Below are 23,215 nucleotides of genomic sequence, written 5' to 3'. Positions count from 1 at the left end.
CCACAGAAAGAAACATTGTCTTGGGGGAAAAAAGTTTTAATAATTAACAAAAACAGCAGCCTGCTCATTGGCTCCTTATGTAAAAAAAGCTGTATAATGACCTGGATTACATCCCTGAACCTGGATAAAAATGAAAAATAAAGGGGCTGGAGAGATGGCTCAGTGGTTAAGAGCACTGACTGCTCTTCCAGAGGTCCTGAGTTCAATTCCCAGCAAACACATGGTGGCTCACAACCATCTGTAGTGAGATCTGATGCCCTCTTCTGGTGTGTCTGAAGACAGCTACAGTGTACTTGTGTATAACAAATAAATAAGTCTTTAAAAGAGAGAGAGAGAGAGAGAGAGAGAATGAGAGAAAAATGGAAGTAAGATTTGACTCCAAAAATTCTCTCCTGCCTGCTACACAGGTACTGTGGCACAGGTCTTCCCTCCCCCAACAACAACAACAACAGTAGTAATAATAGTAAGGATAATAATAAACAAAGCCAGGAAGTCAGAAATGCATGAAGCGGAAGCAGCAAAGGCCAAAGTCACACATTCAGCTTCTCCCAGTCCTTTCCTCTCCAGCTCCCACATCTTACCTTCCTGGATATCCAGCGGTTGTTACTAGGCAACAGAGACAACTTGACTCCTTCCTCTCCAGAAAGGACTGCAGATGTTGGTGGAGTGCGAAGTGAATGGCCTCCTGCTACCCCATCAAACAGTTGGCTGGCTCTGAGAGGCCAGATGCTCTGTGTCCCTTAGCTTAGGGTTCCCAAGCCAGGTGGCCAGAACCACCACCGCACAGGCAATGCCTGGCACACGTGGACATGAGCACACAGTCCTAATAAATAAAACTGTAGGAAATACAGTGAAAATAAAGCAATCGAGTAGCTAACGCTTCCCAGCATGCTGGTCGCTGGCCTGTTACCTCTTGTCCTACCCAAGTATATCTCACAGAACCTGGCCTTGTTCCCTGAGCCTTGTCCCTGCCGGGTGGAAACCAGTAACCCAGCTTGGTGCAAGCTCATGTGGACTCTCAGTGGGGAAGGGTGAGCTGGGAAGATTCTGTCAGCCCAAGGACAGCCTGGACTGCAGGAGAGCCTGTCAGAAAAAACAAACACCAACAAAAACTGCTTGGTGGTCAAGAGTGAATTCTGATCTTCCAGGGGAACCAAGTCCCAACAACCAGGTCAGATGGCTGGCTCTCGGCTGCTTGCAACTTCAGCAGCAGGGGATCCAGTGCTTCAGGCTTCTTCTGCATCTATAGCCCTCCACAGTCACAAACACATGTAAATAAATATGTTGCTTTTAACTTAACTTACTTGTTAAGAAGAGGTCTTGCTGCGTATGATTACTGGCCTGAAACTGAAGTCACTCTGTATGTAGATCAGACTGGCCTCGAATTCACAAAGGTGCACTTGTCCCGTTTCAAAACTCAATCTTTATAAACAAAACAACAGGCTGGGCATGGTAGGACACACCTTTCATCACAGAAGCAGGCGGATCTCTTGAGTTTGAGGGTAACCTGATCTACAAAACAAGTTCCAGGGCAGCCAGGGCTGCTCAGAGAAACCTTGTCTCAAAACACAACCACGACAAAACCAGAATAGGGTGGTGGTGGCACAGACTTAAATTCAGCAGTGGGGGTAGGAGGCAGAGGCAGGCTGATCTCTGTGAGTGTGAGGTTCTCCTGGTCTTCAAAGTGAGTTCTAGGACAGCCAGAACTACACAGAGAAAAACTTGTCTTAAAAAAAGAAAATTCCAAACAAAATAAATTGTACATTTTACATACTGCTCTGATAAATATTTTTCTTATATATTGTAAAATATTTTCCCTAGGTTGATATTTGCTTCTCTTCTTTCTTAGGGATTGTCGTAAAGTCACAAACAATTTTGTTTTTTTAAACATATAAATAAAACTTGCAGCTAGGCAGTGATAGTGCACACCTTTAACCTCAGCCCTGAGGAGGCACAGAGAGGTGATTCTCTTGAGCTGGAGGCCAGCCTTGTCCACAGTGCAAATTCCAAGACAGCCAGGGTTACACAGAGAAACATTGTTCTGAAAAACATACATATGAAATAAATAATCCAATCAACGAATAAACAAGTAAATAAATATATAAATGCTTTTTCTGTCTCTTTGGTGTCCTTTGTGTGCATATAATTTTAGGGCTGACTATTTGGTATTGGATAAGCACCAGAGAGCTCATCCCTGGGACAGACTAGGACTCTGGCACTGAGCATTCCTTAGTTGCTGTACTTCTTGGCTGAGCGGGGCGCCTTGAAACTTCTGCCTTGGCTGTTAGTGTTAATGTCCATCTCTCCAGCTCTTGTTTAGGCAGCCATGTTGTGGTATCATGGAGGAAGCTTCCCTGTTATTTGGGGGCATTACATTCATATAGCACCATGCCTAGGGAATATTTTTCTTCTCAAATGATTTCCACTTTTCCTCTGCTGAGAGAGACATCCTCCAACAGTTCAGCTGGCTTTTTTTTCCTATGCTGCATACATTTTGTTGTTGTTTTGGTATTTATTTATTTATTTATTTATTTATTTATTTTTTTATTTTTTAACTTACAGGCAGGTTCTCAGATGGCTCAGGGGACATGGTTCAGAGGGTTTAATTTTATCCACACAATACTTAGCACATTTTTTTTTCAACAGACCTGGTGCTTAGTGATGACAAATGAAATACCAGAACAATTATGTATTTTCAGAACATTTGCCTACTCAGATCATATATAGTCACTATTCATCAATATGTATCAAGTGTCTAATTCAAGCCAGGCTTCAGGCACCTTGGTCAATGCTTTGAACATAAAGGAGACTTTATCCCCAATTTGGGCCAAGCCCTCAAGGAAGGAGATAGGAAACATTGTGACCAGACAGGGAAACAGAAAGGGCTAGACACTAGAGTAAGAGCCAGTCCCAGAGGAAAAGGGGAAGACCAGGGACTTGCAGTGGGGTTGATACAAGAGCTCAGGCTCTTGGGGTCATGCAGAGCTTGTGATCTGTGGTAGTGTTGCTGGGTTGCTTTTCTTCATGTGTGTGTATGTGTGTGTATGTGCATGTGTGTGTAATGTGTGTATGTGTAATCAATGTAACATGTATGTGTTATATTCGTGTTCTGTCAGTGTACATGGGTATATGTGTTATACGTGTATATATGTGTGTTATGTGCATATGTGTTTATATGTGTATATATATGTGTGTGTGTGTGTGTGTGTGTGTGTGTGTGTGTGTGTGTGTGTGGGCCAAGGCATTGTATAACGTTCAGAGGACAACTTAGGGGACTTGTTCTCTCCTTCTGCCATGTGGGTCCCAGAGATCCAACCCAAGTGCTTAGGCTTCAGCCACTGAAGTATCTTACCAGCTGTAATTTTTTTTTTTTTTTTTACTCAACAAAAACCAAAATCTTTATATTTTAAAATTAGACTTCTTTATTTTTTAATATGTGAATGTTTTACCTGGAAGTATCTATGTTGAACTCCACATACATGACATGCTAGGTGCTTAAGAAAGTCAGAAGAGGGTGTTGGATCCCCTGGAACTGGAGTTACAGATGGTTGTGAACCACTGGGGCCTTCTGGGAACCAAATCTGGGCTTTCTGCAAGAGCAACAGGTGCTCTTAGCCATGGGGCCAATTCTCTAACCCCCTTTAATAATTGTTAACATCCAGATATGGTGGTGCATACCTTTAATCCCAGCACTCTGGAGGCAGAGGCAAATGAATCTCTGAGCTCAAGGCCAGCCTGGTCTATATTACACAGTGAATTATAGGACAGTCAGGACTACATACTGAGACCCTGCTTTGGGAAAAACAAACAAACAAACAAAAAAACCCAAAACAACAACAATAACAACAACAACAACAAAAACAAACAGTTGATTTGATGAATCTCCCTGTGTAGTTTCAAGCCATCAGAACACAGGTTTCCCAAAACTTGATCTTTTCAGCTGTTCTGAATTTGGTCTTCACCAGGACAAACTGCCTAGACTTTTCTATCCCCAGAACTCTAGCCCACAATTAAAAGTTTTATTCTTAGGACTGAAGAAACGGCTCAGAGGTTAAGAATATTTGTTGCTCTTGTAGAGAACCTAGGTTTAGTTGCCAGTACCACATGGTGGCTCACAACTGTCTGTAACTCCAGTTCCAGGAGATCTGACACACTTTTCTGATCTCCTTAGGCACCGGGTGCACACATGGTACACAGATATATATGCAGGCAAAACACTGCTCCTCCCATACATAAAACCGTATAAATCTTTTTAAAAGGTGGAAGACAGTTTCTCTCCTTTCCTCCTCCTCCCTCCTCTCTTTCTGCCGCAGGGTCTGGACCCAGGCTTTCTTTGTGCATTTTGAACAAGTAATCTCTACCCCTGCCCTAAAACTTCCTCCTCTGTATCTTCTTCTTTCTCATTCTCCTCCACCACCACCATTGCTGGGCTGCTTCAAATAACTACAAAGAAAAATAACAAAACTTAAGCCTCTCAGAAACAATAGCGACATTTAGGGTCTATCCTAATGAGAGTTTTGCAATAGGATTTCACACTGCAGGCAAGGATATCCTGGAACTCATGATGTAGTTGAAGGCTAGCTGTCCTCAGACTCATGGTAGTTCTCCTGCCTCTGCTTCCCATGTTCTACTATGAAGTGTATGAGCTGCCATAACAGAATTTCAAGAATTGCATAACAGACAGGGCAGTCGGTGGTGGTACCCAGTACTCAGGGGGCAGAGGAAGGCAGATCTCTGAGTTCAGTCTGCAGCCTGGGTTGTTACACAGAAAAACAAAAACAGAACAAACACCACAAAAATTCCTAAACAGGCAAGTTATTTACTTGCCATATATATATTTTTTTTTTAATTAATTTATTTTATTTTTTTCTCTAAGACAGATTTTTTTTTCTGTGTAGCCAGGCTGTCCCAGAACTCACTTTGTAGACCAGATGGCCTCAAACTCAAAGACCTATCTGCTTCTGCTTTCTGAGTTCTGGAATTAAAAGCATGTTCAAACGTGGTCTAGCTTTGGCCATAGGAGGCTCAGTACCTTGCCAGCAACAATTAATCAAAAACCTATTGTTTGCTTCGTTTTAGAAAGAAGGAAGGCACTGATAGGTGGTGCACACGTCTTTAATCCCCCAGCATTCAGAAAGCGGAGGCAGGTTGATCTGAGTTTCTGGTCCAGACTACACAGAGAAATCCTGTCTCAAAAAACGAAAACCAAGACAAAACACAACAACTGCCCCCCCCCCCAAAAAAAACATTAAAAAACTAGATATGGTTTGGCATACCTGTTATCCCAGCATTTAGGATATAGAAGCAGAGAGATCCCAAGGTCAAGGTCATTTTTAGCTACGAAAAGAGTTTGAGGGTCACCCTGCGCTGCATGAGACCCTGCTTCAAAAAACCAAAGGCTGGGTATGATGTTGCATGTATTTGAAAGGCAGAGCCAGGCTAGGCTAGTCTCTGAGTTACAGGTCAGCCTCGGTTACTGCGTAGTGCATTTCAGTTCAGCCAGAACTACACAAAAGAAAAACAACAAACAAAGAGACAAACACCCACCCCCACACACCTTTTTTGTTTTCTGTCTTTACCTCTCAAGTGGAGAATACAGGAAGGAACATTTGTGTGCCTTGCTTTCCTTGATTTTCAAGCTACCTTCAACAAAGATAAACATCTCACTTCTGCTAGGGTAGAATCCAATCTCCCAGATGCTAGGCTGACTTATGTTCTTAGGGCTAGCCTTATCTTTATTGAGTTGTCAAATTTGATTTCTTGAACTCTCCTCTCCCTTGACCAGGTGAAGAAAGCCTCTTCTAAGCCTCTTTGTCCAGTTAGGCTGGACAAGGTTGGTTCCAAGCAAGTTTTTAGACATCACTCCAGGACTCTCGCTTTGGGCCTTTAAAATGTGATTTTAAAAATAATTAAATTTTATTTTTTTTATTCTGTGTCTATGGATGTTTTGCCTACATGTATGACTGAACATCAAACTTATGTCTGGTGCCTTCAGAGGCCAGAAAAGTGTGTCAGTCAGATCTCCCTGGAACTGGATTTACAAATAGTTATTAGCTCCCATGTGGGTATTGGGAATTGAACCTGAGTGCCTTGGAAAAGCAAGCAGCCAGTGCTTTTAACTTTTGAGCCCCGAGTGTGATTTTTGGAATCCTTGGTGATGTTTGCAAAGTTGTTCTTCTTAGAAAGACTTTTCTATTGCTTTTTATTGCTCCTCCCAGTGCTGCTAATCTAATCGGCCTTCCTGGCATTGGTGGCTCTGCTCATGAGGATCCTGTCCCTGGGTGGTGCACTGAGAACTACACCTCGGCAGGCTTCCCAGTTTCAGAAAAGAGGAAATAGATTCAGAGGACTAAACTAGCAGATGATTGTCTAGAGGCTCCAGGCTTCCTCTGAGGATCAGGCAGGCCAACTGTAGGATTTTACTGGGTGACTTTGGACAGTTCCATATCTGACTGTAAACACTCAAGAGGCACATGAGTCATAATTGAGCTAGAGGGGTAGTTTATTGGTAGAACGTAGGGGTTGGCATGCAGGAAGCCCCAGGATTCAACCCCAGCACTTCAAAAGGCAAACCAGCCAACTAACAAGCAAGCACATAATTGCATCTGTAGGCTAAGGTTTTAATAAGATAAACTTAAGACTTTGGGTGCTTTGCTTGACACACAGTAGTCACTCATTAACTGGTAGTTGTGCCCTTTTTGTGTGTTGAGGACTGAACCTGGGGCAATATATCGTTGAACTCAACTTCATCTCCTGTGGTTAGTCTCTAATTTTAATTTAACAAGCATTTTATTTATATTATTGTTTATGTAAGCGTTCTCATTTGGGCCTCTCATCCATTCAACCCCACTTTCGATCTGTGTATGAATATTTTCCACTGTCATTCCATTCATTGGAAATGCTGCCAACTAAAACGGCACAGTGTACGGTTGGTTCTGGAGTACTCGCTACTTTCACCACAGCCTGATCTCCGGACCAACTCGGACCACTAGGCCGCAGCAGGCCGTCCTCGCCTCTGGGGCTGGCCGCTCAGCGCCATCTTTGAACCTGGAGCACACGCCTCACTTCCGCTCTTTTCCTCATACCAGGAACAGCTGTTCCCGACTCTAAAACGGCCTCTAGGAATAGGAAAATTCAAAACCACTGCCGTTTTGTTGTATTGGATGATAAACATTTTCTTTGTTTTCTTTTAGGCCTTAAATACGATGCTGTAACCAGTTCAAAAACGGCGCCGACAGCTTCACTTCCTCTTTTCGGACTTCCGTTGGGGGGGGTGAAGCCGACAGAGGTCATATTTCAGGGCGCAGGCGCGAGAGGGCCGGGCCGTCGCCGTGGCAACGCCCTCGTCGCTCAGGCCTTTTCGGCGGGTTGGAAGCCCTGGAGCTGCTGCGCTGGCTGCTGGCGGGGCTGGCGGGGTTGGCGGCGCGGAGCGGCGGGGAAGGCCCGCGCCTCTGCAGGATGAGACCCTGGGCGTGGTGTCCGTGCCCTCTCAGTGGAGGAGCGTCCAGGGCATCCGCGGGGAGACGGTGAGGGCGCGGGCCGGCTAGCCGCAGCGCGGGCGGGAAGGCCGGGGCGCCGCGTTGTGTTTTTAATGCAAAAAAGTAGCTCGCGGATGCTCTCGCGTTAGACTTTCCTCAGTCTCTGAGGAGAAAAGAGCCAACCAACCAAGGCAACAACAAAAGCAAACCAGGACAACAAAACTCTTGGGGGTTCTATGTTGCTAAATAACATTAATTTATGTGGCGGAGCATGCATGTGCCATGACACCCGTGGAGGTCAGAGGATAACAAGTTTTTTCCTTGCACCACGTGGGTCCTGGGAATCCAACTCGTGGTGTCATGCTTGACCAAGTGCCTTTACCAACTGAGCTATTTTTGGAAGGATTTTTTTTGTGAATGGTAGTTTTTTTGGCATTTCAACTATACGTTTTTGCAACGATCAGACTGCACTTTGAACGGTTTTCTGTGTTCCTTTGTTTTTGTTTTTTGACATGGGACTTCTCTGTGTAACCCTGACTGTCCTGGAACTTGCTCTGGAGACTAGGCTGACCTTGAACTCAGAGATCCCACCCGTCCCTGCTTCCTGAGTGGTGGGATTAAAGGCGTGTGTCACCTCTGACCTGATCTGGTTTTCTAGTGTAATCAAAACACATTCAAATAACGAGATACAGGAGGCTTGGTGCTGACTGTGTGCTGGTGTGCTAGGGGTCCATCATCTGGGAACATGATGTACTATGATGTCACACAGGTGTGTCATGCTACTGACAGAGCAGGGGCTGAGGAACTGTTGGAACTGGATGTTGGGTGACAGTGCATCTCACTGAGACCTGGCATTTGAGCAGACTCAAACGTGACGACTCTGGAGCAAGGGTCAGCACATTTCCTTGAGTTGTTGGAAGGGGCTGGAGAATCCTTGAGGAAAAGGGAGAGTGGTCCCAGGTTAGACCAAAGAGGGTAAATAGAGACAGGTCAAGTAAGGTCTTGCGCAGAACTCAGGATGTTAGCTGCTTCCCAGAAGGGAAGACTTGGGTTGTTGACCAGGTTGTTAGTCTGCCTCCTACCCAGCCCCAGTTGTGTCTCCTGCCTTGTCTTGAGCCCTGTGGCCTTTGGTCTCATGCCCTCATCTGGTCTGGCTTCTAGGCCCCTTTCCGTGCCCTGGGACATGGAAACCCTTGCAGTGGAAAGCAGGAAGCATTTTAGAGTGCACAGTGGCATTGAGGCAAGCCGGTGACGAGCACTGGCTTCACAGGATGCTCAGAACAGCTCTTGTTTGCCGAGGAGATAAGGGCTTGAAAGATTCCTGCTGGAAATCATCAGTTCAGTCTAACTTTTTCTTCCCCCTCAGAGTGAACCAGAGTCTCTTTAGTTTTCTTGTAGATAGACTTCTGGAACCCTGTAGGGTTCTAAGAAATGATCCTGGGCTGGAGCTCAGCGGTTAAGAGCACCGACTATTCCTCCAGAGGTCCTGAGTTCAATTCCCAGCAACCACATGGTGGCTCACAATCTGTAATGGGATCTGATGCCCTCTTCTGGTGTGTCTGAAGACAGCTACAGTGTACTCACATAAAGTAATTAAATCTTTAAAAAAAAAAAGAAGAAATGACCCTGATACACAGAGCGTAAAGGCCCTTACACTGGAGGGAGTATCTCCTGACTCCTGAAGGATATTCTTATATTTTTCATTGTATTTTATTTACTGATGCATTGCTTGAGAGAGTGTGGGTAGGCATGAATGTGCCATATGTTGATGGAAGTCAGAGGACAGTTTTTGGGAGTTAGTAGTTTCTGTCTACCATGTGAGTCCTGTAGGTGACACTCAGGTGTCTGGGCTAGGCCATAAGCACCCCTATCTGCTTGATTAGCTGTGAGAATGCAGGAGACAGGAGGATTTGGGCAACTTTTCCTCTTGGTATCAATGGTTTATGTCTAAAAATTTAGGAAAACCTGGATTGGCAGAGAAGTGGAAGGCCACACAGTGAATAATACACTTATAACTCTAGCACTTGGAGAGTAAAGGCAGACAAGTCAGAGGTTCGAGATCAGCCTGGACTATATGAGACCTTGTCTTGAAAAATGGGCTAGAGAGATGGCTCAGCAGTTAAGAGCACTGGCTTCTTCAGGAGGACCCAGGTTAGATTAACAGCACCCACATGGTGACTCACAGCCATATAACTCTAGTTCTAGGGATCTGACACCCTCACCCTCTGGTATCTGCAGGCACCAGGCACACGTGGTACATAAACATGCATGGTGGGTAAAACACCCATATGTGTAAAGATAAGTAACAACAAAAAGAAAATCTTTTTGCCCTTTCAGAAGACATGACTTTGGTGTCCAGCACCAAGGTTGAGCCACTCATGACTGCATATAATGACAGCTCTAGGTGACCCAGTGTCCTCTTCTGAAGACTCCAGCACACACTTGGGAGGCACCCGGATGCACATACACACATAAATACAGATCAGATCCTTTAAAGCAGCTTCGAATGCGCAAACAAAGACAGCAGGCCGGTGGGTGCTGCTCTTGTTCCATGGCACAGTGTCTGTGTGGCCGTCCTGGTTTGCTATGCACTGCAGCAGAGTTGAACAGTGAGCACAAAGGAAATAGAAATGTTTGGAGGTTCTGGCGATTGAACGCATGCCTCTCAGCTTGTGCAGTGCCCTGTCACTAGCCATGCCATCAATCTAGAGAAACTAAGTTGGAGAAGGCTCAGAGTTTAAGAGCATTTGCTCTTCAGGAAGACCCAGGTTCAATTCCTAGCACGTGGTTCACAACTGTCTGTAACTTCAGGGAACCCTGTATCCTCTTCTGAATTCTGTGGAGATCTGTAACACACACACACACATATATATATTTTCATCATTTCCTTTTAAGAAACTGCTAAGATGCTTCCAGTGGTCCTGACAGTGGTGACCCACAGCTCCAGTCCCAGCACTCAGGAGGCGGAGGCAGGAGGATCTCTGAGTTACAGGCCAGCAGGGTCTCTACAGAATGAATTCCAGGGCAGCCAGGGATACATAGAGAAACTCTGTTTCAAAACAACAAAATAGATGCTCAGATGCTGTTTCCAGCCTCCTTCCTGTGGGGAAGCCCATGCTGGAAGTGCGTCTTGCTCTCTGGCCAGTTCCTCTGGAGAAATCAACACAGGCACGTGGCTATGTGTGTCTGCCTTTTAGCAGGGGACTAAAAAGGAAGCATTACGCTCAGTTTTTAATTATTTCCTGTGTAAGCGTGTATTGTCTGGATACTATATGAGATTGAGGTACTCTTCTTGGTGACCAGAAGAGGGTGTCAGATGCTCAGGTACTGGAGCTACTTAGAACTGAACTGTCATGTGTGTTCTGAGAGTCAGCTAGCTCTGAAGAGCAGTGAGTGCTCTGTGTTTTTTAAATTTATTTTTTATTGTTGTTTTTCCTTTTAAGATTTTAATTTATTTTTTTAGCACAGAATAGAGTTTATTCAGTTCATGGGTGGAGTTAAGAGGGTAGTAGAGGCAGAAGAGAGAAGCAGAGGCTGGTCATGAGCACATGGAGAGAGGGGGGAGGGAAGGGGGGAGAGAAAAAAGCCAAGAGCAAGAGCACAAGAGTTAAGATTTTATTCATTTGTTATATATATATATATATATGATGAATATGCTGTTGCTGTCTTCAGACACACCAAAAGGGGGGCACTGGATCCCATTACAGATGGTTGTGAGCCACCATGTGGTTGCTGGGAATTGAACTCAGCCCTCTGGAAGAGCAGCCAGTGCTCTAACCACTGAGCCATCTCTCTATCCCCAAGGGTTCTGGTTTTTGTTAGTGTATTTTTGTTTTGTTTTTTCACCTCAGGGTTTTCTCTGTTTGGTCCTGGTTACCCTGGAACTTGTTCTGTAGACCAGGTTGTTGGTGGTGGTTGTTGTTTTGTTTTTTGAGGAAGGGTCTCACATACCCCTGCTTGGTCTTGGACATCACAGAGATCCAGCTGCTGGTACCAAAGGTGTGCACCACCATGTCTGACTTCTGTCTCAACATAGATTAATCTGTTCACAGAAAGAAGGGTTTCTGATCCTTAGCTTGAGATTGGATTTAGGTTTAGGCTCTTACTGGGGTTTGGGCTTGGGGTTGTTTCTTAGTGGGGTGTGTTAGTTCTTGTGGGAGGTACTGTTGCTAATATGAAAGTGGTGCTGCTCCCCTGGGGGTGTTTTGGAGTTTGAGTACCTGTCCTTGCAGTGGTTGGAGCTCCTGGGATGCCCAGGAGGTGTGCGACCTGTGCACTGTCTGCAGCCTGCCTTGACGCTGGACAGCAGGTGTGTGATGTGGCCTAGGAATCGGTTTTATGTTGGGCCAGAGTAAGTAACTACTTGCTTAGCTCAGTTTGCTGTCAGAGTCCCAGGAGGTCTATCCTGTGAGGAAGAGGTGGGTTGGTAGCCAGGTCTGGTAGCTGGTGTCTGTTGATTCCATGGAGGTGCAGGGTGGGCACTGAAAACGACACTGGGGGGCGGTGGTAAAATAGGTTACCAGGTGGACCGCAGAGACTGTGGCTCAGGAGGTAGGGAGCACTCCCCGCTCCTGAGGAGGACTCAGCACCCACATGGAAGCTCACAACAGACTTGAATCTAGTTCCAAAACAACATGGTGTAGGCAAAACACACATATACATAAAATAAACCAGTCTTTAAAAGATAGGTATATATAATGCATGTTTTTGAGACCAGATCTTGCTATTTTGCTCAGGCTTTAAAAAACTCTTGAGTTTTTTTTTTTTTTTTTGAAGATTTATTTATTTGTTATATATGAGTACAGTGTAGCTATCCTCAGACACACCAGAAGAGGGTATCAGATCCCATTACAGATGGTTGTGAGCCACCATGTGGTTGCTGGGATTTGAACTCAGGACCTCTGGAAGAGCAGTCAGTGCTCTTAGCCACTAAGCCATTTCTCCAGCCCAACTCTTGAGTTCTTATGATCCTCCTGCCTCAGTCTCCTGCACAGCTGAGATCTTTTTATTTTGTATTTTTATTTTTAAGGTTGTTACACTGTGTGTGTGTGTGTGTGTGTGTGTGTGGCACTAGGGTAAATGCCACAGTTCACATGCCTATCAGAGGACGGTGTGGGAGTCAGTTCTCCTCTGCCACTGTGTAGGTAGGTCCTGGGGTCAGGCTCAGTGGTGAGCACCTTTGCCTGTTGAGCCATTTGGCTGGAAATGGCTGTCCCTAACCCTTCTCTTTTTGTTTGTTTGCTTGCTTTGCATTTTCAATTCTCTGTGTATCCCTCTCTGTTCTGGATCTCCCTCTAGACCAGGCTGGTCTTGGACTCAGAGATATGCCTACCTCTGCCTCCAGAGCACTGGGATTAAAGGCCACCACCATCCCACCCTGCTCTCTTAAAGTGTTCAATTGCGTGATGTTCAGTTGCATTCAGGTGTACACGCAGCTCCAGGACATTTTCCTCCTTAGTGGATGCTGAGCTCCTTGGTGGTGGTGGTGGGGTAGGGGTCTGTGATTTTCCACCTCTAGAGGTATCCAGGAAGTATGAGCTGAGCTATTTCTGTCTTTACATCCCACAGACTGTAGGGTAGGCCCCCACTGCATATTTCCTGCTCACTTGAATGAACTTTTGAGTACCCTCCCTCCTGGCATACTGTCTGGGGTGTGCCTGTCTATCCCGGCACATGGTGCCCCCTGCTGGAACCTGTGGCTTTACGTAAACCTGTGGCTCATCCCACCACCACAGCCTTAGTGCTAGGCCGGCAGGCATGCTACCTCCCCACTTGGAGACATTGTTGCTCAAACTCCTGACAACCCTCCAGCCTCCACCTCCTAAGTGCTGGGATTAAGGCATTTTACACTTTTGTTTCTAGATCCTCTTTAAGGCCTTGTGAAGAGACCCAGACTAGACAGAATGTAGCAGTTACCACTGCTCTGCTCCCAGCCTGGCCTCACCCTTGAGTCTTTTGAGTAGCTGTTTGATGCAGAAGCACTCACTCACAGCCAAGTTCAACTAGGGATGTAGCTCACTTGGTAGAGCCCTTGTGTAGTATGCAGGAAGCTGGTGGTTGGTGTGGGACGTAGGCCTGTAAGGTCCATGAGGGTCAGAAGTTGACAGTCATCTTCAGTTACTGGTGTGTTTGAGGTCATCCTGGGGTTCTCCAGACGCTGGTGCGGGGAAAACAGCACTTGTGCATGCATTGGGGGCAACACCAAGTTTGTGTACACAGTGTACACTGGAGGGAGGCCGGCCTGATTGCTGGATCTGCTTGCTCAGTGCTCTTCTTATGTGTCCTTAACACTGGGTCACATAGGTGTGTGTCTGCTACACTGCTCTCACATCGAGTGTCTGTCCGGCTGGAGAGATGGCTCAGCAGTTAAGAGCACTGGCTGCTCTTCCAGAGGTCCTGAGTTCAATTCCCAGAAACCACATGGTGGCTCACAACCATCTGTAATGGGATATGTTGCCCTCTTCTGGGGTGTCTGAAGACAGCTATAGTGTATATAATAAACCTTAAAAGAAAAAAAGCATCTGTCAACAAGTGTTCACACAGGTCTTGGAAGGGAACAGTCATGGATGGTGTGCGTGTGGGGGTAGAGGAAAAACCTGAGGGTCTGGAGAAGCCAAGGGTCGGTCTTTGGTGGCCTCTTATGCATTGTCAAGACCATGTGAATAGGTTCTCAGAAAAGAGGGTGAAGGGGCTGGGTTTGTGTCCTTGGGCTTTATCCCAGTATCAGAAAAATGCATGTACACGAACGCGTGTGTGTGTGTGTGCGCGCGCACACACACACACACACTTCAATATTTTTTAAATTAAAATAATTTCTTTTTGTTTTTTTTTTTTTTATATAACCTATTTTGTTCATGGTCCCCCTCCCCAAACTCCCAAATCCTCCTTCCATCCAAATCCACACCCTTTCTTTTTCCACTGAAAAGAAGCAATGGAAAACAGACAAACCAGAAAGAACAAAACAAACAAGCAAACAGAAAAAAAAATAACCAAACAATTTAAAGAAAGTCCCGGGCTTTCCGGCTGGGTTTAAACTTGCAGCGTAGCCAAGGATGAGGGTGTGACCCCGCCTCCACTTTCCATGTTAGTGAGTGTGGCCAAGTTAGATCACATGTTCTGTTCTTTTTCTTTCTTTTTAGATAGAATAGCTCTGGATGTCCTGGAACTTGCTATGTAGACCAGCCTGGTCTGGTCTTCCTGCTTCTGTCTTAGCTTCTGCCTCCTGAGTCCTGGAATGAAAAACACACATCCCCACACCACGGTGACCACAGCACCCCCGACCACTGAGAAACTTTGGCTCTGTCCACCTGTGTTGATGCCGTTGACCCCTGGCTTACCCTAGATCTAGGTCTAGCTTGGCTTGACTTGCCTGTGGTCAGGCTGTGTAGCAGGGCTGGTGCTCGCATGGCTTGTCCTGTGCTGCTGTCCTGGCTAGGTGGGCAGCTGCTTCTCTGCGCCATCAGGACATTTTCTCTATCAAACCAAGTTCCCGGACTGATCAGTGAGTCGGACCAGTCCAGAGATCCCTTTAGAGCGGAGCTCAGTCTTCCTAATGCTGCGACCCTTTAACACAGTTCATCATGTTGTGGTGACCACAACTGTAAAATTCTTTCACTGCTGCTTCACAGTTCTAACTTTGCTACAGTTGTTATGCTGGATATATGGCCCTGAAAGACCCAAAGGTTGAGAACCACTGCTTTAGAATAAGCTGACTACCCTGCTGTTCCAGTCCATGTTGTCTCAACCCTGACACCAACCCAAACAGCTCGTGGAAGACCCTGTAGTGTGCCTCAATACCTCCGCATGGAACAGGCATCTGGTTCTAAAAGACAGAAATTGCAATCTACCATCATCATTGTTTTGTGGCTTTTTGTGTGCATGGTTGTGTGTGTGTGTGTGTGTGTGTGCGCTCATGTGTGGAGCTCAGAGGAGCCTTCTAAATTCTGAGACCATAGGTAGAAGCCACTAGTGTTGTTTGGCACCAGCCTTCCTCTACCTAAGGCGTTGTTTTGTTTCCTTCGCTTGCTGTAGGACTGTCTCCAACAGCCTCCACACAGCAACTCCAGATCAGTTCTCCCTCACTTGAGCCTGAAGGGACGGGCAAGTCCTTTTCTATGTCCTATGTGGCTGAGTCAACCCCTTCAGGCCTTGCCAGAGCCAATCACCTTTGCACTGGAGTCTTCATCTTACATCTTCTTCATTTTTGCACCTGGTACCGATCAGGATCAGGGTGTGTGTGTTTGTGTGTTTGTACATACACATCTACTCCCTAAATACCAAGTGAAGTATCGGGCATGCAGAAATGGTGAGATTGGACCTTGTGTTGGAGGGAACACGCAGTTTGTCACCTGGGAGTTTTGAGCAAGCATGAAGTTGATAATATAGACAGCCAGGGACAGTGTCTAAATGTAGTGTCCCTTGTGGCTGGGGAAGGCACCGCACCCAAGTTCCAGGGCTTGTGGTCCTATAGGGGCTTCATGTGCAGATCCCTGGTGGGTGGCAGTGGTCTGGCCTTTTTCCCAAGAGCCTCTTTTGGTAGACCAGATGATTATAAGGGTGGCTGCAGCTGATCTGATCTTTGCCTGCAGCGTCTCTCCAGGTCCGCCCTGTGCATAGCTGGGAGGAGGAGAAGCCGTAAGAACATGACATCTACTGGATGTCATGAATACCTGACTGAAAGAAGGACGCTTATTTTGGTTAATGTTTGTTTGCTTGTCAACTTGACACAAGCTAGGGTCAATTGCTAAAATGCCTATATCACATTGGCATTTTCTTGATTAATGATTGCAGTGGGGGAGCCCAGCCCACCATGGACAGATAGGGACCTAAGCAAGCCATAAAGAGCAAGTCAGTGAGCAGCATTCTCCCATGGTCTCTGCGCCAGTCAGAAATCTGCCTGCAAACAGGAATTTCTGCCCTGACTTCCTTTGATGATGAAATCTAACTGTAAGCCAAACAAACTATTTTCTTCCCAAGTCAGTTTTGGTTAGTGTTTTATTACGGCAACAGAGAACAAGCTAGGACTGTAGACAAGGCTGGCCTCAAACTCAGAGAGCAGTCTGCTCCTGCCTCTGTGTACTACCACATAGGAGATACAGTATGTGCTCTTAAACCAGGAAGCCATCTCCAGGAAGCAATCCCACAACCGTGTGTGTTTGCACAGACATGTGTGCAAGGCTGAAGACAAACTTGAGTCAGTTCTTTCTACTATCTGGGTTTAGGGAATTGAACCCAGGCCATTGGACTTGGTGATAAGCACCTTTACCCACTGGGCCATTTTACTAGCCCATGCGTGATCCTGGTTTTAATCTCCTTCCAGAAAAGTTGCCAGACAGCGGGCATTGCTACAGCTGAGGCGTCTGCCCAGGCCCGGACGCATGCAGATGCCCAGGTACAGACAGAGGCTCCCGAGGAGCCAGCGGCTGTGGCTCCTGTTTCCCAGTATGACACCCTCCGGCTTGCAGCCTTTCTCCGGAGGGTGGAGGCAACGGTCATCCGGGAGCTGAACAGCAACTGGCAGAGTCATGCCTTCGATGGCTATGAGGTGAACTGGACTGAGCAGCAGCCGACGGTAAGACCTGGGCTGCTGCCTGGGGTGGTGCCTCTCTGAGGCTCCCAGCTCTCTTTGGAACTTTACTTTGCTCCACCCAAGGGGCAGCATGACTAGCAGCGGCCATTACACCAGGTGCAGTGTGTAGGGCTGACTCACCTGGGAGGAGGTGGCCCTCTTGGGGGAAGCCAGTGACTGTAATAAAATCGACTGGCTGGAGACCTGTGGGGTTGTCGCCAGGGCAGCCTGCCACTAGCCTGGCACCATCCTAGGTATGACCTGCTGTGGTCTCTTCTCTCAGGGCAACTGTAGCCCTATTATCTCTGCTTTATAGGCGAGGCTTGCAGAGGCGCAGTGCCTTGCCCAGGGCTGCACAGCTCTGAGTTATCTGAGCTGGAACCTGAACCCTGGACTGTGTGCTAAAGGCACCAGCGTGTCTTGGCATTTGTGCTTTGGAGGCATAGCTCCAAGCTGTCCCTTGTGGACCTGGGTGTTCCGTTGGATTAACAGCTGAAACATCAGCCTTGTTTCACACTGGGCCTCAAGACACCGCTGCCTCCCCAGTGTATTGTCATAGAGATAATTTAACATTGATTTTGGTGCTGCAGATCATGTGCATGGTGAATACACAGTCACCAAGCCCTGCCCCTGCCCTGTAGCTAGACCTGCCTGCCTGCCAGACTTGTGACTGCTGCCTTTCTCCACTGAGTACTGAGATGGTGCAGACGCCACCACACCTGTTTATTTATGTGCCTGGCATGGTGGCATCCATTTGTTATTTCAGACTGAGGAGGCTAGGGATCCTGTCTCGGGGAAAAAAACCAACCAACTGAATAAATAAACAAAAAAGCCAGCCATTTTAAAAGAATATTTATTGTTCTTGTCATTCCTCTTGATAGTGTGACAGTCACCCAAGTACACCTTACCTGTAGGGTATGGGTAGTTTGGTTTTTGTTGTTGTTTTTTGAGACAGGGTTATATGTGTGGTCCTGGAACTGAGAGATCTGCCTGCCTCTGCCTCCCAAACATTAGGATTAAATGTGTGTGCCACCACTGCCTGGCTTTAATTTCTTTTAATATGTGAGTGTGAGCGTGTGTGTGTGTGTGTGTGTGTGTGTGTGTCTGTGTGTGTATGTATGTGTGATAGTGTGTGTATTTGTGTGTGTGAGTGTGTTGTGTGTGATAGTGAGTGTGTGTATGTGAGTGTTTGTGTGTGATAGTGAGTCTATATGTGAGTGTGTATGTGAGCAAGTGTGTGTGACTGTGTATGTGTGTGATAGTGTATGTGTGTGATAGTGAGTATGTGTATGTGAGTGAGTGTGTTTGTGTGTGATAGTGAGGTCTATGTGTGAGTATGTGTGTGAGTGTGTGTTTGTGTGTCTATCTCTGGTTTGTACATGTTAGTTTAGAGGTCAGAAAGGGCATCTGTCTTTTTTGTTGTTGTTGTTTTTGTTTTTGTTTTTCAAGACAGTGTTTCTCTGTGTAGCCTTGGCTGTCTTGGAACTCATCCTTTAGACTAGGCTGGCCTTGAAGCCACAGAACTCCACCTGCCTCTGCCTCCTGAGTGCTGGGATTTAAGGCGTGTACGACCATCACCGCTAAGGGTGTCATCTCTTGGAATCAGAGTTACAGGCTGTTCTAAGTTGCCTGATGTGGGTGCTACATTTTGAACTCAGATCCTCTAGAAGAGCAATACATTTTAACCTCTATCCATATTTTCCTTTTTTAATTTTGAAATAGGGTATGACTGTGTATCTCTGGCTGGCCTAGAACTCAATTTGTGGACCAGGTTACCCTGGAACTTGCAGAGATCCCTCTGCCTCTGGAGATTACACTATCACCACTGTCATTTTACTTTTATGTTTATTGATTTTTGACAGTTGAAGTAGAAATTTATTTAGCAAAGTGATTGTTCCAAAGACAGGCTGCAATGGGCTGCCCCAAAGCAGAATCCCTTTTAAAAACAAACAACAAAACTAAAAATAGGATCTTACTATGTAACTCCAGCTAGCCTGGAACTCATTATGCAGACAAGGTTGGCCTCGAACTCAGAGTCATTTACCTGTGTAGCCCAGGCTAACCTCATGGATGGCACTCCACCTACCTCTTGAGTACTGGGTTTCAGGCAGACGTCACCACACTCTGGGCCTGTGTTCCTTGGGTCTCTTTCTCTATGAATGGGACTGCTGCTCTGTGGCCTTTGAGGGCTCACCAGCATTTCCACAGCCTTGCACATCCCTGGCAGTGGGCACGTGTTTCTGAAGGTTTAGTGCAGGGCTGGCTCTTGCCTTGGGCCAATCATGAAATCAGGAGGTGTGGAGCTTGCAATGTTGATTCCGTGCTGCTGTGCCTCTGCCTCACCTGCTGAGAAAAACTCCCAAGGCTTGATTTTGGGGTACAGGAAGTGGAGCCAGACATGTTGGCACATACCTGTAACCCCAGCACCATGAAGTAGAGGCAGGATTGCCGTGAGTTTGAGGTTAGCCTGGGCTATATGGAGAAAAAGCTGAAAAGCTTTTCTCCCAGCTGGTGTGTCCAAATACAGTTGGCATGCTGGCCTGTTGTAGGTGTGTAATGGCGTTTAATGCTTTCCCTGTGTGCAGCCATTACCACCTCCCAGCTTTTGCCCCACGTGAGAGCTTGGAGTTTGTCTCAGCTGTGTCTAAGGTTCTGGAAGTGTCCTGTAAGCACATGAAGGCTGTATATTTTCTGCCTTTGAGGAAATAGGTTAACACAAGGTCTTGTTAAGTAGCCTTGGTCAGCTTGGTACTTACTGTTCAGGTTGACCTGGAACTCATGATGATCCTCCTGCCTCAGCCTTCCAAGTGCTGGGATTATAGGGATGAGCCCCATGCCAGAGTAGTCTAGTTTCCTCTGGGCTGACTAGTGGGTGTGGCAGCTTCTAGGCCTTGGGCTGCCTGGGCCTGGGTGAGGTTTTCCTGTCCTGCCATGAAGCTCTCTACTAGTCCAGTGGTTCCCAGCCTTCCTGATGCTGTGGCTCCTAACCATAGAATTATTTTTGTTGATACTTCATAACTGTAGTTTTACTACTGTTAAGATTAATACTGTAATATCTGTTTTCCAATGGTCTTAGTGACCCCTGTAAAAGTGTTGTGACCTACAGGGTAAGAATGGCTTTCTAGACGGCTTTAGTGCTTAGGCTCGGAATGTTCTGTCTCTGCAGGTGTCCTGTCTGCACACCCTGGTCTACCCCCTCGCCCAAGGGCAGGGTCTGCATGTAACCGGCATTTCCTGGAACGCCACAGGCTCTGTGCTGGCCTGTGCCTATGGTCGGTGAGTGACAGCTGGGGTGGTTGGGAAGTGATGGAGATGGAAGACTTGTGTAGGCTTCTGTTTCATAGCTGACGGGTTAAGTGCTCGGTGAGGAGCAGAGGAGGTACTGAGAGCCCATCCTCTAGGCCCATTTCCCTACCTGGCAGTGGGCCCACACTTGGGGGCTGTGGACCCTTTTCCCTACCATGGGTGGGGGGGCACGTCTAACTATGTAGCTCACAATGGCATTGATCTCTTTATCTTGTCTCAGCTTCCTAAGTGCTGGAATTACAGGTGTCTTCAGGCAGGGTCTACAAGTGTCTACCATTTTCTGGAACACTCGTGGTATGAATACAGGCCACCTACAGTGACATCATGCTAGGCTTAGGGACTCTTTTAGGGACCAGCTTGCCTTTTTGAGTGCCACAGGGGACTATGACACATACCCATAGTATAGCCTGGGTGTGAAGGGGACAGGCTAATTTGGGGGGTGGTTAGTGGGGCAGAAATAGAGGACATTATCAGAGCCACAGAGGTCACTCAGACATGTCCCCATGCAGACTAGATGATGGAGACTGGAGTACACTCAAGTCCTATGTGTGTACCTGGAACCTGGACCGCCAAGGCCTGAACCCCCAGCAGCCGTCAGTAGTGGTGGAGGTGCCCAGTGCTGTCATGTGCCTGGCCTTTCATCCCACACAGCCCTCACACATTGCAGGTGAGTCCTAGCCCTCCCAGCCTCCTCTCTTCCCAAGGCTGTTTCTTCTCAACTCCAGGCAGCCAGAACTGTCAGCTTCTGACCAGGTTACTTCACTTGGGAGAGGTTGCGCTGGCCCTATGGGTTGGTTGTCTACAGCTGGGGGATAATCTGCCTGTGTGGACCTGTGAGGGATGTGGAGCATGGAGGAAGGAGTTGTTTGGAAGGGGCTGGGTCTGGCTGTACAGAAGGGAGGATGAGGAGGTGGGCTGTTCTCAGTGCTAACAACAGATGTGCCTACGGAGGGGTAGGTTTCTGGACTTGGGCCTCAGCTTTCTGTGGGGATGTCCCTGGGCTGCAGCATGGAGGGACTGAGTCTGAGGCCCAGGAATTAGTTTTCCTTGCAGAAAATCGTTAGAAGAAGCATTTGTCCTGGCTACATGGGTGGAAGGCTGGTGTGGCTGAGCTGATGCTCAGATCTGTTCATCCTCATAGGGGGGCTGTATAGCGGTGAAGTGCTGGTGTGGGACATGAGCCGACCTGAGGACCCACTGCTTTGGCGTACAGGTCTGACAGATGACACTCACACAGACCCAGTGTATCAGGTCAGGAGGCTATGGGTAGAGCAGGAAGCCACTTCCCACTCCCTTGGCAGGGGCAGTGATGGTAGTGGTGGGGTAGGGCATCAGCTGCTCTAAAGTTGGTTACCAGGTGGTTGGACAGCTGCCTGGGCATTCTTGGAACTCCAGTCTGAGTCAGCTCTCCCAAGAGTTGCCCTCTAGGGCACAGGGTTCTTCCCCAGCCTCCTACACAGGTGGCCTGAGCCTGCTTTCCTAGGTGCTGGCATAGTGGCTTGGGGGAAGGGCTTCAGAAGCCCCTGGCTCTGAGGTTTCCCTTAGAATTCTTTATCCTCACAAGAAGAGCTGGGAGGTGAGGCTGATCCTGGGGATGCTCCCCTCGTTGTCTCTCAGGTGCTATGGTTGCCTGAACCCCGGCACAGTCACCGCTTCCAGGTGCTGAGTGCAGCCACAGATGGGAGGGTGCTGCTCTGGAGAGGCAGTGGGGCTGGTCAGCTTCGGCTGTCCAAGGGCTTTGCCCTGGCTGTGCAGCAGCTGCCTCGGAGCACCAAGCTGAAGAAGGTGAGGCCAAAGTCCATGGGCCCCGGGCACCTGGGCTGTGGGGACCCCACTACCTGTCAGGACCTAACATTGATACTACTTTGCCACAGCCATCCCGTGGAGAGACTGAGGTGGGGGTGACATCAGTGGCCTTCTCCAGCTTTGACTCCAGCCTTTTCGTTCTGGGCACAGAAGGTGGCTTCCCCCTCAAGTGTTCCCTGGCAGCAGAGGCAGCTGCTCTCACTCGGATGCCCAGCTCTGTGCCTCTTAGGGCCCCGGTGCAGTTCACCTTCTCCCCCCATGGTGGCCCTGTGTACTCTGTGAGCTGCTCCCCTTTTCACAGGTAGGGCACCAGCCTTGGCTTGCCACCCAGGCACAAGAAAGGCCAAGCTTTTGAACACCAACATTCCAGTTCTTTGCAATTGGGTTGGTCCCAGGGTTTGTCCCTTTCTTAGACTTGTCTCAGATTTGGAGGCCAAGGGTACTTTCCATGGGCAGACACCCCGGGTGTGCTGGTGATAGATTTTTCTTTCTGCATGGTCTAGGAATCTCTTCCTGAGTGCCGGGACCGATGGCCATGTTCACCTGTACTCCATGCTGCAGGCTCAGCCCCTCACCTCACTGCAGCTCTCTCACAAGTACCTGTTTGCTGTGCGCTGGTCCCCTGTGCGCCCCTTGGTTTTTGCTGCTGCTTCTGGGGAAGGTAGGCATGAGCCATATAACCTGCCTGAGTGCAGACGTTATGTGGTTAAGATAGCTTTTATTCAGGCCACTGGCGCTCACCATGAGCATGGGAAAAGCTGCCATTTCTATTTTCTGATCCTTTCTCCCTGCAGGTGATGTACAACTGTTTGACCTCCAGAAAAGCTCACAGAAATCCACAGTTTCCATAACACAAACCCAGGATGGAAGTCCTGTCTACTGTCTCGAGTTTAACAGCCAGCAGACGCAGCTCTTAGCTGCTGGTGATGCTAAGGGCACAGTCAAAGTCTGGCAACTGAGCACAGCCTTCACAGAGCAAGGGCCCCGGGAGGTAGAGGACTTGGATCAGCTGGAAGCAGAAATCGCTACCTGAGAGCCGAGCCCCAAGGGCAGCAGG

At 47.6% G+C, this 23,215-nt stretch overlaps 1 protein-coding gene across 1 annotated transcript in view; it reads left to right on the top strand.

Moving 5' to 3' along the window:
- DYNC2I2 (dynein 2 intermediate chain 2) overlaps window positions 1-23,215 on the top strand; it is a gene marked incomplete at its 5' end in the record, with an annotated part of 26,833 nt that extends 3,618 nt beyond the window's left edge. Inside the window, 9 exons of the mRNA XM_080927380.1 lie at window positions 7,301-7,526; window positions 16,798-17,049; window positions 20,213-20,322; window positions 20,862-21,019; window positions 21,494-21,603; window positions 21,970-22,137; window positions 22,227-22,459; window positions 22,662-22,819; window positions 22,953-23,215. Coding sequence (XP_080783506.1) covers window positions 7,301-7,526; window positions 16,798-17,049; window positions 20,213-20,322; window positions 20,862-21,019; window positions 21,494-21,603; window positions 21,970-22,137; window positions 22,227-22,459; window positions 22,662-22,819; window positions 22,953-23,191 — 1,654 coding nt within the window. The 3' untranslated portion in view covers window positions 23,192-23,215. The remainder of the gene's footprint in view (window positions 1-7,300; window positions 7,527-16,797; window positions 17,050-20,212; window positions 20,323-20,861; window positions 21,020-21,493; window positions 21,604-21,969; window positions 22,138-22,226; window positions 22,460-22,661; window positions 22,820-22,952) is intronic.

Source organism: Micromys minutus (assembly GCF_963924665.1).
Source record: "Micromys minutus genome assembly, chromosome: 13".
In the NCBI taxonomy this organism is placed as follows: Eukaryota; Metazoa; Chordata; class Mammalia; order Rodentia; family Muridae; genus Micromys; species Micromys minutus.
The sequence above is the reverse complement of the archived record's forward strand: the minus strand, read 5'-3'. Positions and strand labels throughout refer to the sequence as shown.